This window comes from Oncorhynchus tshawytscha, unplaced genomic scaffold (genome assembly GCF_018296145.1).
Source record: "Oncorhynchus tshawytscha isolate Ot180627B unplaced genomic scaffold, Otsh_v2.0 Un_contig_4200_pilon_pilon, whole genome shotgun sequence".
Taxonomy (NCBI): Eukaryota; Metazoa; Chordata; class Actinopteri; order Salmoniformes; family Salmonidae; genus Oncorhynchus; species Oncorhynchus tshawytscha.
In genome coordinates this window covers 22501-35000 of record NW_024608073.1, presented here as the reverse complement: position 1 = coordinate 35000, position 12500 = coordinate 22501, and the positions used below count along the sequence as shown (strand labels likewise).

Sequence of the window (12500 nt, the reverse complement as noted above, 5' to 3'; positions counted from 1 at the left end):
TCCCTGTCTCTCTCTCTCTCTCTCTCTCTCTCTCTCTCTCTCTCTCTCTCCCTCCCTGTCTCTCTCTCTCTCCCTGTGTCTCTCTCCCTCCCTCTCTCTCTCTCTCTCTCTCTCTCTCTCTCTCTCCCTGTCTCTCTCTCTCTCTCTCTCTCTCTCTCTCCCTCCCTGTCTCTCTCTCTCTCCCTGTGTCTCTCTCTCTCCCTGTCTCTCTCTCTCTCCTGTCTCTCTCTCCCCCTCTCTCTCTCTCTCTCTCTCTCTCTCTCTCTCTCTCCCTCTCTCTCCCTCTCTCTCTCTCCTCTCTCTCTCTCTCTATCTCTCTGATCTATCCTGTCAGCAAACAGTTCTTAACACTGAGAACAGCCAGTAGGGAAAAATATTCGTGAGAGAACAAAAGAACATTCAACCACAAATATGCATCTACAGTAAATAAAGAAATCCCATTCTATTCTAGTGACTGTCTGACACTGAAAGGGAGGTGCATCTTACTCAGTACTCAGATATCTCTGTAAACCATCACCCTCTCTGAACAGCAGGACGTAAGGCTGCATCTTACTCAGTACTCAGATATCTCTGTAAACCATCACCCTCTCTGAACAGCGGGACGTAAGGCTGCATCTTACTCAGTACTCTGATATCTCTATAAAACATCACCCTCTCTGAACAGCGGGACGTAGACTACAGGTTGTGTTATAGGGTTTGTAAGGTCTTATGTTTACATCAGAAACAACACCAGTTTCCTCTCACCTGTCCGACTGTTGACAAGGCCGTCTACCGACAGTGTCATAAGGGCTGTAATGTTTACATCAACATCAACAACAACACCAGTTACCTCTCACCTGTCCGCTGTTTGCGAGATCATCCACTGTCATGGTGTTATCCAGTCTGAGCCCCAGTCCAAAGTCACACAGACAACAGGTCAGATCCTGCTTCACCAGGATGTTAGAGCTCTTCAGGTCGCGGTGTACGATGGGCACTTTGGGTCGCCCGCAGGCCGTGTGGTCACTGTGAAGGTGTGCCACCCCGCAGGCCAGGGACCCGCCCAGACCCCGTAGATCCTCCCAGGAGACCAGGTTACGGGTCAGGTACTCCTGAAGGTTTCCTCGGGGGTGGAAGGCTGTGATCAGCCAGTACTGCTTCGACATCTACAACGGACAAAAAGACACCAACAGAAACGGTTAGAAATGGTGTTGGGAACAATTAGCTTAAATCTAGAGACAGTGGACAACACAGTATGTATCTCTGTAATCTAGAGACAGTGGACAACACAGTATGTATCTCTGTAATCTAGAGACAGTGGACAACACAGTATGTATCTCTGTAATCTAGAGACAGTGGACAACACAGTATGTATCCCTGTAATCTAGAGACAGTGGACAACACAGTATGTATCTCTGTAATCTAGAGACAGTGGACAACACAGTATGTATCTCTGTAATCTAGAGACAGTGGACAACACAGTATGTATCTCTGTAATCTAGAGACAGTGGACAACACAGTATGTATCTCTGTAATCTAGAGACAGTGGACAACACAGTATGTATCTCTGTAATCTAGAGACAGTGGACAACACAGTATGTATCTCTGTAATCTAGAGACAGTGGACAACACAGTATGTATCCCTGTAATCTAGAGACAGTGGACAACACAGTATGTATCCCTGTAATCTAGAGACAGTGGACAACACAGTATGTATCCCTGTAATCTAGAGACAGTGGACAACACAGTATGTATCCCTGTAATCTAGAACTAGTGAACAACAATATACAGTATGTATCCCTGTGATCCCTTCAGTAAAGTGCAACAAAGATAACATAGGCTGCGATTAGGCCCAAGAAGTGCACTATATAGGGAATAGGGTGCCATTTGGGATGGAAGGAAACAGGGACGCTACACTACCTTTCTCTCCTCTGCTGTGAGGAAGTGGAGGACGTTGTCGTGGCGAAGGTCGATGTCAGAGAAGATGTCCTTCTCGTTCTTCCACGATGCGTACTCTTCCTCAGGGAAGATCTTCACGGCCACCGTCTCATACTGGTCAGACGAGGAGCCGGGCTGCCTCAGCTTGGCCTTGAACACCTCAGCGAAGCGCCCCTTACCCACCTAATGTAGATATAATATACAGTAAATCTGGTTATAACCCTTACCCACCTAATGTAGATATAATATACAGTAAATCTGGTTATAACCCTTACCCACCTAATGTAGATATAATATACAGTAAATCTGGTTATAACCCTTACCCACCTAATGTAGATATAATATACAGTAAATCTGGTTATAACCCTTACCCACCTAATGTAGATATAATATACAGTAAATCTGGTTATAACCCTTACCCACCTAATGTAGATATAATGTACAGTACATCTGGTTATAACCCTTACCCACCTAATGTAGATATAATATACAGTACATCTGGTTATAACCCTTACCCACCTAATGTAGATATAATATACAGTAAATCTGGTTATAACCCTTACCCACCTAATGTAGATATAATATACAGTACATCTGGTTATAACCCTTACCCACCTAATGTAGATATAATATACAGTAAATCTGGTTATAACCCTTACCCACCTAATGTAGATATAATATACAGTACATCTGGTTATAACCCTTACCCACCTAATGTAGATATAATATACAGTAAATCTGGTTATAACCCTTACCCACCTAATGTAGATATAATATACAGTACATCTGGTTATAACCCTTACCCACCTAATGTAGATATAATATACAGTAAATCTGGTTGTAACCCTTACCTACCTAATGTAGATATAATATACAGTAAATCTGGTTATAACCCTTACCCAACTAATGTAGAAATAATATACAGTAAATCTGGTTGTAACCCTTACCTACCTAATGTAGATATAATATACAGTAAATCTGGTTATAACCCTTACCCAACTAATGTAGATATAATATACAGTAAATCTGGTTATAACCCTTACCCACCTAATGTAGATATAATATACAGTAAATCAGGTTATAACCCTAACCCACCTAATGTAAATATAATATACAGTAAATCTGGTTATAACCCTTACCCACCTAATGTAGATATAATATACAGTAAATCTGGTTATAACCCTTACCTACCTAATGTAGATATAATATACAGTAAATCTGGTTATAACCCTTACCCAACTAATGTAGATATAATATTCAGTAAATCTGGTTATAACCCTTACCCACCTAATGTAGATATAATATACAGTAAATCTGGTTATAACCCTTACCCAACTAATGTAGATATAATATACAGTAAATCTGGTTATAACCCTTACCTACCTAATGTAGATATAATATACAGTAAATCTGGTTATAACCCTTACCCACCTAATGTAGATATAATATACAGTAAATCTGGTTATAACCCTTACCCACCTAATGTAGATATAATATACAGTAAATCTGGTTATAACCCTTACCTACCTAATGTAGATATAATATACAGTAAATCTGGTTATAACCCTTACCCACCTAATGTAGATATAATATACAGTAAATCTGGTTATAACCCTAACAGTAAATCTGGTTATAACCCTACCTAATGTAGATATAATATACAGTAAATCTGGTTATAACCCTTACCCAACTAATGTAGATATAATATACAGTAAATCTGGTTATAACCCTTACCCACCTAATGTAGATATAATATACAGTAAATCTGGTTATAACCCTTACCCACCTAATGTAGATATAATATACAGTAAATCTGGTTATAACCCTTACCTACCTAATGTAGATATAATATACAGTAAATCTGGTTATAACCCTTACCTACCTAATGTAGATATAATATACAGTAAATCTGGTTATAACCTAACCTAATGTAGATATAATATACAGTAAATCTGGTTGTAACCCTTACCTACCTAATGTAGATATAATATACAGTAAATCTGGTTATAACCCTTAACCAACTAATGTAGATATAATATACAGTAAATCTGGTTATAACCCTTACCCACCTAATGTAGATATAATATACAGTAAATCTGGTTATAACCCTAACCCACCTGTGGTTGGAGTAAAAGTGAGAAGTTATGGCTAGTCTAAAGCAGAAAAGAACAGGAAGTTGAAATGAGCACCACAGGGAAAAGACCTAAAGTCGGCATTGCACTACAAAGGATTTCTAGTAGAAGAGGAAGAGGAAGAGGAAGAAGCATATAAAAAGAAATGCCATTTATCAGACGCTTTTATCCAGAGTGACTAACACTCATACTAAATACATTTTACCTGTAGGAAGAAGAAGGAGAAGGAGAAGAAGAAGAAGGAGAAGAAGGAGGATAAGAAGGAGAAGAAGAAGGAGGAGGGAGAGGAAGGAGAAGAAGGAGAAGAAGGAGGAGGGAGAGGAAGGAGAAGGAGAAGAAGGAGGATAAGAAGGAGAAGAAGAAGGAGGAGGGAGAGGAAGGAGAAGGAGAAGAAGGAGAAGAAGGAGGAGGGAGAGGAAGGAGAAGGAGAAGAAGGAGGAGGGAGAGGAAGGAGAAGGAGAAGAAGGAGAAGAAGGAGGAGGGAGAGGAAGGAGAAGGAGAAGAAGGAGAAGAAGAAGAAGAAAAACAAAAAGAAGAAGAAGAAGGAGGAGGAAGGAGAAGAAGGAGAAGAAGATGAAGAAGGAGGAGAAGAAGAAGAACAACAAAAATAAGAAGAAGAAGGAGGAGGAGAAGAAGAAGAAGAAGAAGAAGAAGAAGAAGAAGAAGGAGAAGAAGGAGAAGAAGGAGAAGGAGAAGAAGAAGGAGAAGAAGAAGGAGGAGGAGAAGGAGAAGAAGGAGAAGAAGGAGAAGAAGAAGGAGAAGAAGGAGAAGAAGGAGAAGAAAGAAGGAGAAGAAGGAGAAGGAGAAGAAGGAGAAGAAGAAGGAGAAGAAGAAGGAGAAGAAGGAGAAGAAGAAGGAGAAGGAGAAGAAGAAGGAGAAGAAGGAGAAGGAGAAGGAGAAGAAGAAGGAGAAGAAGGAGAAGAAGAAGGAGAAGAAGGAGAAGAACAAGAAGAACAACAACAACAACAAACAACATCAACAACCAGACAGGTGTCCAGACCTGCAGGTCCAGCTCGATGGGTAGGGGTTCAGTGTTGTGGTTGAGGTTGTTGGCGTGCGTTGAGCTGCTGTCTGATCCATCGTCGTCCATCATGATGCTGCAGTCCAGACCTATTTATTGATTGAAACACTTATTGATTGTTTGAATCTATTGGATAGTAAAATCACATATAAAGCCAGTCACTCCTGACAGAAACAACGTAATGGATTTAAAACAATTATCCAGGATTAACACACTATAACCTGAGGGCTCATTTTCATGATTGAGTTGATGACAGACTGATTGATCTCATGATTGAGTTGATGACAGACTGATTGATCTCATGATTGAGTTGATGACAGACTGATTGATCTCATGATTGAGTTGATGACAGACTGATTGATCTCATGATTGAGTTGATGACAGACTGATTGATCTCATGATTGAGTTGATGACAGACTGATTGATCTCATGATTGAGTTGATGACAGACTGATTGATCTCATGATTGAGTTGATGACAGACTGATTGATCTCATGATTGAGTTGATGACAGACTGATTGATCGCATGATCTCATGATTGAGTTGATGACAGACTGATTGATCTCATGATTGAGTTGATGACAGACTGATTGATCTCATGATCTCATGATTGAGTTGATGACAGACTGATTGATCTCATGATCTCATGATTGAGTTGATGACAGACTGATTGATCTCATGATTGAGTTGATGACAGACTGATTGATCGCATGATCGCATGATTGAGTTGATGACAGACTGATTGATCTCATGATTGAGTTGATGACAGACTGATTGATCGCATGATCTCATGATTGAGTTGATGACAGACTGATTGATCTGATTATTTTATTAAGTTGATTATTGATCTCATGATCTCATGATTGAGTTGATGACAGACTGATTGATCTCATGATCTCATGATTGAGTTGATGACAGACTGATTGATCGCATGATCTCATGATTGAGTTGATGACAGACTGATTGATCTCATGATTATTTTATTAAGTTGATTCTTGATCTCATGATCTCATGATTGAGTTGATGACAGACTGATTGATCTCATGATCTCATGATTGAGTTGATGACAGACTGATTGATCGCATGATCGCATGATTGAGTTGATGACAGACTGATTGATCTCATGATTGAGTTGATGACAGACTGATTGATCGCATGATCTCATGATTGAGTTGATGACAGACTGATTGATCGCATGATCTCATGATTGAGTTGATGACAGACTGATTGATCTCATGATCTCATGATTGAGTTGATGACAGACTGATTGATCGCATGATCTCATGATTGAGTTGATGACAGACTGATTGATCTCATGATCTCATGATTGAGTTGATGACAGACTGATTGATCTCATGATTGAGTTGATGACAGACTGATTGATCGCATGATCTCATGATTGAGTTGATGACAGACTGATTGATCGCATGATCTCATGATTGAGTTGATGACAGACTGATTGATCTCATGATTGAGTTGATGACAGACTGATTGATCTCATGATTGAGTTGATGACAGACTGATTGATCGCATGACCTCATGATTGAGTTGATGACAGACTGATTGATCTCATGATCTCATGATTGAGTTGATGACAGACTGATTGATCGCATGATCTCATGATTGAGTTGATGACAGACTGATTGATCTCATGATCTCATGATTGAGTTGATGACAGACTGATTGATCTCATGATCTCATGATTGAGTTGATGACAGACTGATTGATCGCATGATCTCATGATTGAGTTGATGACAGACTGATTGATCTCATGATTGAGTTGATGACAGACTGATTGATCGCATGACCTCATGATTGAGTTGATGACAGACTGATTGATCTCATGATTGAGTTGATGACAGACTGATTGATCGCATGATCTCATGATTGAGTTGATGACAGACTGATTGATCTCATGATTATTTTATTAAGTTGATTATTGATCTCATGATCTCATGATTGAGTTGATGACAGACTGATTGATCTCATGATCTCATGATTGAGTTGATGACAGACTGATTGATCGCATGATCTCATGATTGAGTTGATGACAGACTGATTGATCTCATGATTATTTTATTAAGTTGATTCTTGATCTCATGATCTCATGATTGAGTTGATGACAGACTGATTGATCTCATGATCTCATGATTGAGTTGATGACAGACTGATTGATCGCATGATCTCATGATTGAGTTGATGACAGACTGATTGATCTCTGATTGAGTTGATGACAGACTGATTGATCTCATGATCTCAGGATTGAGTTGATGACAGACTGATTGATCTCATGATCTCATGATTGAGTTGATGACAGACTGATTGATCTCATGATTATTTTATTAAGTTGATTATTGATCTCATGGCTGATTGATTGAGTTGATGACAGACTGATTGATCTCATGATTATTTTATTAAGTTGATTATTGATCTCATGGCTGATTGATTGAGTTGATGACAGACTGATTGATCTCATGATCTCATGATTGAGTTGATGACAGACTGATTGATCTCATGATCTCATGATTGAGTTGATGACAGACTGATTGATCGCATGATCTCATGATTGAGTTGATGACAGACTGATTGATCTCATGATTATTTTATTAAGTTGATTATTGATCTCATGGCTGATTGATTGAGTTGATGACAGACTGATTGATCTCATGATCTCATGATTGAGTTGATGACAGACTGATTGATCTCATGATCTCATGATTGAGTTGATGACAGACTGATTGATCTCATGATTATTTTATTAAGTTGATTATTGATCTCATGGCTGATTGATTGAGTTGCTGACAGACTGATTGATTCCATTGTGGTAGTCCTCACCTTTGCGTTTGGACTTCTTGCTGTCCCATTGTTTCTGGCTGAGTTTGCGATGGCGTTGGACCCGGTACCAATAGAACATAGTGATGACTACTACCACTAGGACCAGTAAGGGCAACAGGCTGATCAGGACGATCGATACCACCGGGGGCTCGATTGTCGGGCCGACCACTGGAGAGAGGAGATAGAGAAAAACTAGTTAACTGGGTTAGTTGTCTAATTCTAACTAGGACCAGTAAGGGTAACAGGCTGATCAGGACGATTGATACCACCGGGGCTCGATGGTCGGGCCGACCACTGGAGAGAGGAGATAGAGAAAAACTAGTTAACTGGGTTAGTTAGTCTAATTCTAACTAGGACCAGTAAGGGCAACAGGCTGATCAGGACGATCGATACCACCGGGGCTCGATTGTCGGGCCGACCACTGGAGAGAGGAGATAGAGAAAAACTAGTTAACTGGGTTAGTTAGTCTAATTCTAACTAGTACCAGTAAGGGTAACTGGCTGATCAGGACGATCGATACCACTGGGGGCTCGATGGTGAGGCCAACCACTGAAGAGAGGAGATAGAGAAAAACTAGTTAACTGGGTTAGTTAGTCTAATTCTAACTAGGACCAGTAAGGGTAACAGGCTGATCAGGACGATCGATACCACCGGGGCTCGATTGTCGGGCCGACCACTGGAGAGAGGAGATAGAGAAAACTAGTTAACTGGGTTAGTTAGTCTAATTCTAACTAGGACCAGTAAGGGCAACAGGCTGATCAGGACGATCGATACCACCGGGGCTCGATTGTCGGGCCGACCACTGGAGAGAGGAGATAGAGAAAACTAGTTAACTGGGTTAGTTAGTCTAATTCTAACTAGGACCAGTAAGGGTAACTGGCTGATCAGGACGATCGATACCACCGGGGCTCGATGGTGAGGCCAACCACTGAAGAGAGGAGATAGAGAAAAACTAGTTAACTGGGTTAGTTAGTCTAATTCTAACTAGGACCAGTAAGGGCAACAGGCTGATCAGGACGATCGATACCACCGGGGGCTCGATTGTCGGGCCGACCACTGGAGAGAGGAGATAGAGAAAAACTAGTTAACTGGGTTAGTTAGTCTAATTCTAACTAGGACCAGTAAGGGCAACAGGCTGATCAGGACGATTGATACCACCGGGGCCTCGATGGTGAGGCCAACCACTGGAGAGAGGAGAAAGAGAAAAACTAGTTAACTAGGTTAGTTAGTCTAATTCTAACTAGTACCAGTAAGGGTAACTGGCTGATCAGGACGATCGATACCACTGGGGGCTCGATGGTGAGGCCAACCACTGAAGAGAGGAGATAGAGAAAAACTAGTTAACTGGGTTAGTTAGTCTAATTCTAACTAGGACCAGTAAGGGTAACAGGCTGATCAGGACGATCGATACCACCGGGGGCTCGATTGTCGGGCCGACCACTGGAGAGAGGAGATAGAGAAAAACTAGTTAACTGGGTTAGTTAGTCTAATTCTAACTAGGACCAGTAAGGGTAACAGGCTGATCAGGACGATCGATACCACCGGGGGCTCGATTGTCGGGCCGACCACTGGAGAGAGGAGAAAGAGAAAAACTAGTTAACTAGGTTAGTTAGTCTAATTCTAACTAGTACCAGTAAGGGTAAATGGCTGATCAGGATGACTGATATCACCGGGGACTCCATGGTCGGGCCATCCACTGGAGAACACAGGAGAGAGGGAGGGAGGTTTAGAATAGAGCACATGTAGCAGGTGATTGGAAATCAGACTCTTGTATAGAGGTAGCCCTCGTAATGAGGACCTCTCGGTCTAATGAATCAGACTCTTGTAAAGAGGTAGCCCTCGTACCTTGATGAGGACCTCTCGGTCTAATGAATCAGGCTCTTGTAAAGAGGTAGCCCTCGTACCTTGATGAGGACCTCTCGGTCTAATGAATCAGGCTCTTGTAAAGAGGTAGCCCTCGTACCTTGATGAGGACCTCTCGGTCTAATGAATCAGGCTCTTGTAAAGAGGTAGCCCTCGTACCTTGATGAGGACCTCTCGGTCTAATGAATCAGACTCTTGTAAAGAGGTAGCCCTCGTACCTTGATGAGGACCTCTCGGTCTAATGAATCAGGCTCTTGTAAAGAGGTAGCCCTCGTACCTTGATGAGGACCTCTCGGTCTAATGAATCAGACTCTTGTAAAGAGGTAGCCCTCGTACCTTGATGAGGACCTCTCGGTCTAATGAATCAGACTCTTGTAAAGAGGTAGCCCTCGTACCTTGATGAGGACCTCCTGGTCTAATGAATCAGACTCTTGTAAAGAGGTAGCCCTCGTACCTTGATGAGGACCTCTCGGTCTAATGAATCAGACTCTTGTAAAGTGGTAGCCCTCGTACCTTGATGAGGACCTCTCGGTCTAATGAATCAGACTCTTGTAAAGAAGTAGCCCTCGTACCTTGATGAGGACCTCTCGGTCTAATGAATCAGACTCTTGTAAAGAGGTAGCCCTCGTACCTTGATGAGGACCTCTCGGTCTAATGAATCAGACTCTTGTAAAGAGGTAGCCCTCGTACCTTGATGAGGACCTCTCGGTCTAATGAATCAGGCTCTTGTAAAGAGGTAGCCCTCGTACCTTGATGAGGACCTCTCGGTCTAATGAATCAGGCTCTTGTAAAGAGGTAGCCCTCGTACCTTGATGAGGACCTCTCGGTCTAATGAATCAGGCTCTTGTAAAGAGGTAGCCCTCGTACCTTGATGAGGACCTCTCGGTCTAATGAATCAGGCTCTTGTAAAGAGATAGCCCTCGTACCTTGATGAGGACCTCTCGGTCTAATGAATCAGGCTCTTGTAAAGAGGTAGCCCTCGTACCTTGATGAGGACCTCTCGGTCTAATGAATCAGACTCTTGTAAAGAGGTAGCCCTCGTACCTTGATGAGGACCTCTCGGTCTAATGAATCAGACTCTTGTAAAGAGGTAGCCCTCGTACCTTGATGAGGACCTCTCGGTCTAATGAATCAGACTCTTGTAAAGAGGTAGCCCTCGTACCTTCATGAGGACCTCTCGGTCTAATGAATCAGGCTCTTGTAAAGAGGTAGCCCTCGTACCTTGATGAGGACCTCTCGGTCTAATGAATCAGACTCTTGTAAAGAGGTAGCCTCGTACCTTGATGAGGACCTCTCGGTCTAATGAATCAGGCTCTTGTAAAGAGGTAGCCCTCGTACCTTGATGAGGACCTCTCGGTCTAATGAATCAGACTCTTGTAAAGAGGTAGCCCTCGTACCTTGATGAGGATCTCTCGGTCTAATGAATCAGGCTCTTGTAAAGAGGTAGCCCTCGTACCTTGATGAGGACCTCTCGGTCTAATGAATCAGGCTCTTGTAAAGAGGTAGCCCTCGGATGAGGACCTCTCGGTCTAATGAATCAGACTCTTGTAAAGAGGTAGCCCTCGTACCTTGATGAGGACCTCTCGGTCTAATGAATCAGGCTCTTGTAAAGTGGTAGCCCCGTACCTTGATGAGGACCTCTCGGTCTAATGAATCAGGCTCTTGTAAAGAGGTAGCCCTCGTACCTTGATGAGGACCTCTCGGTCTAATGAATCAGACTCTTGTAAAGAGGTAGCCCTCGTACCTTGATGAGGACCTCTCGGTCTAATGAATCAGACTCTTGTAAAGTGGTAGCCCTCGTACCTTGATGAGGACCTCTCGGTCTAATGAATCAGACTCTTGTAAAGAAGTAGCCCTCGTACCTTGATGAGGACCTCTCGGTCTAATGAATCAGACTCTTGTAAAGAGGTAGCCCTCGTACCTTGATGAGGACCTCTCGGTCTAATGAATCAGACTCTTGTAAAGAGGTAGCCCTCGTACCTTGATGGCGACCTCCTGGACTAATGGTTAAGACTTTGGGTTGGTGAGCAGGAAAACCCGGTTTGATTCCCACTGGTGACACAAGCATGCTGTCATGAATAAAACTGACTGCGCATATAAGTACATCTAACACATGGTTGGACATCTACCTTTTCACCCTCTCAGAAACAGTGATTGCTGTGTAATAATCCCCTGTGGTGTGAGGCTACATGTCCAGGACGCGAGACAGAGTGACACAAAGTGGTCCAGTGTAAACGAGGACAGGATATTCCCCAGAACTAGGAGGGGGAAAAAAAGGTCAGAGCTCTTTGATAAAGTTGTGTTGTTGCATTGTGTTTCACAAATAGAAAAGTCCCAACCCCTTTTTTTTAACTTGGTACAGAATAACATGCAGCTTTTATAAAACAGTGATTGTGGTCTGGTGACGTTCACTCTTCAATGTCACACGGATAATAGTGTTTATATGTAAAGATATGAATAGAGTCCAGATATGAATATTCAGATATGAATAGAGTTCAGATATGAATAGAGTTCAGATATGAATAGAGTTCAGATATGAATAGAGTTCAGATATTAATATTCAGATATGAATAGAGGTCAGATATTAATAGAGGTCAGATATGAATATTCAGATATGAATAGAGTTCAGATATGAATAGAGTTCAGATATTAATATTCAGATATGAATAGAGGTCAGATATTAATAGAGGTCAGATATGAATATTCAGATATGAATAGAGTTCAGATATGAATAGA

General features: G+C 41.9%; 1 protein-coding gene across 1 annotated transcript in view; it reads right to left on the bottom strand.

Moving 5' to 3' along the window:
• Positions 1–12500, bottom strand: part of LOC121843252 (TGF-beta receptor type-2-like) — a 33066-nt gene that overhangs the window by 10175 nt on the left and 10391 nt on the right. The window contains exons 3-6 of the mRNA XM_042312838.1: positions 7902–8069; positions 5047–5156; positions 1897–2097; positions 837–1142 (exon numbers count right to left, since the gene is read on the bottom strand). Of these exons, the coding sequence (XP_042168772.1) occupies positions 837–1142; positions 1897–2097; positions 5047–5156; positions 7902–8069 (785 nt within the window). The remainder of the gene's footprint in view (positions 1–836; positions 1143–1896; positions 2098–5046; positions 5157–7901; positions 8070–12500) is intronic.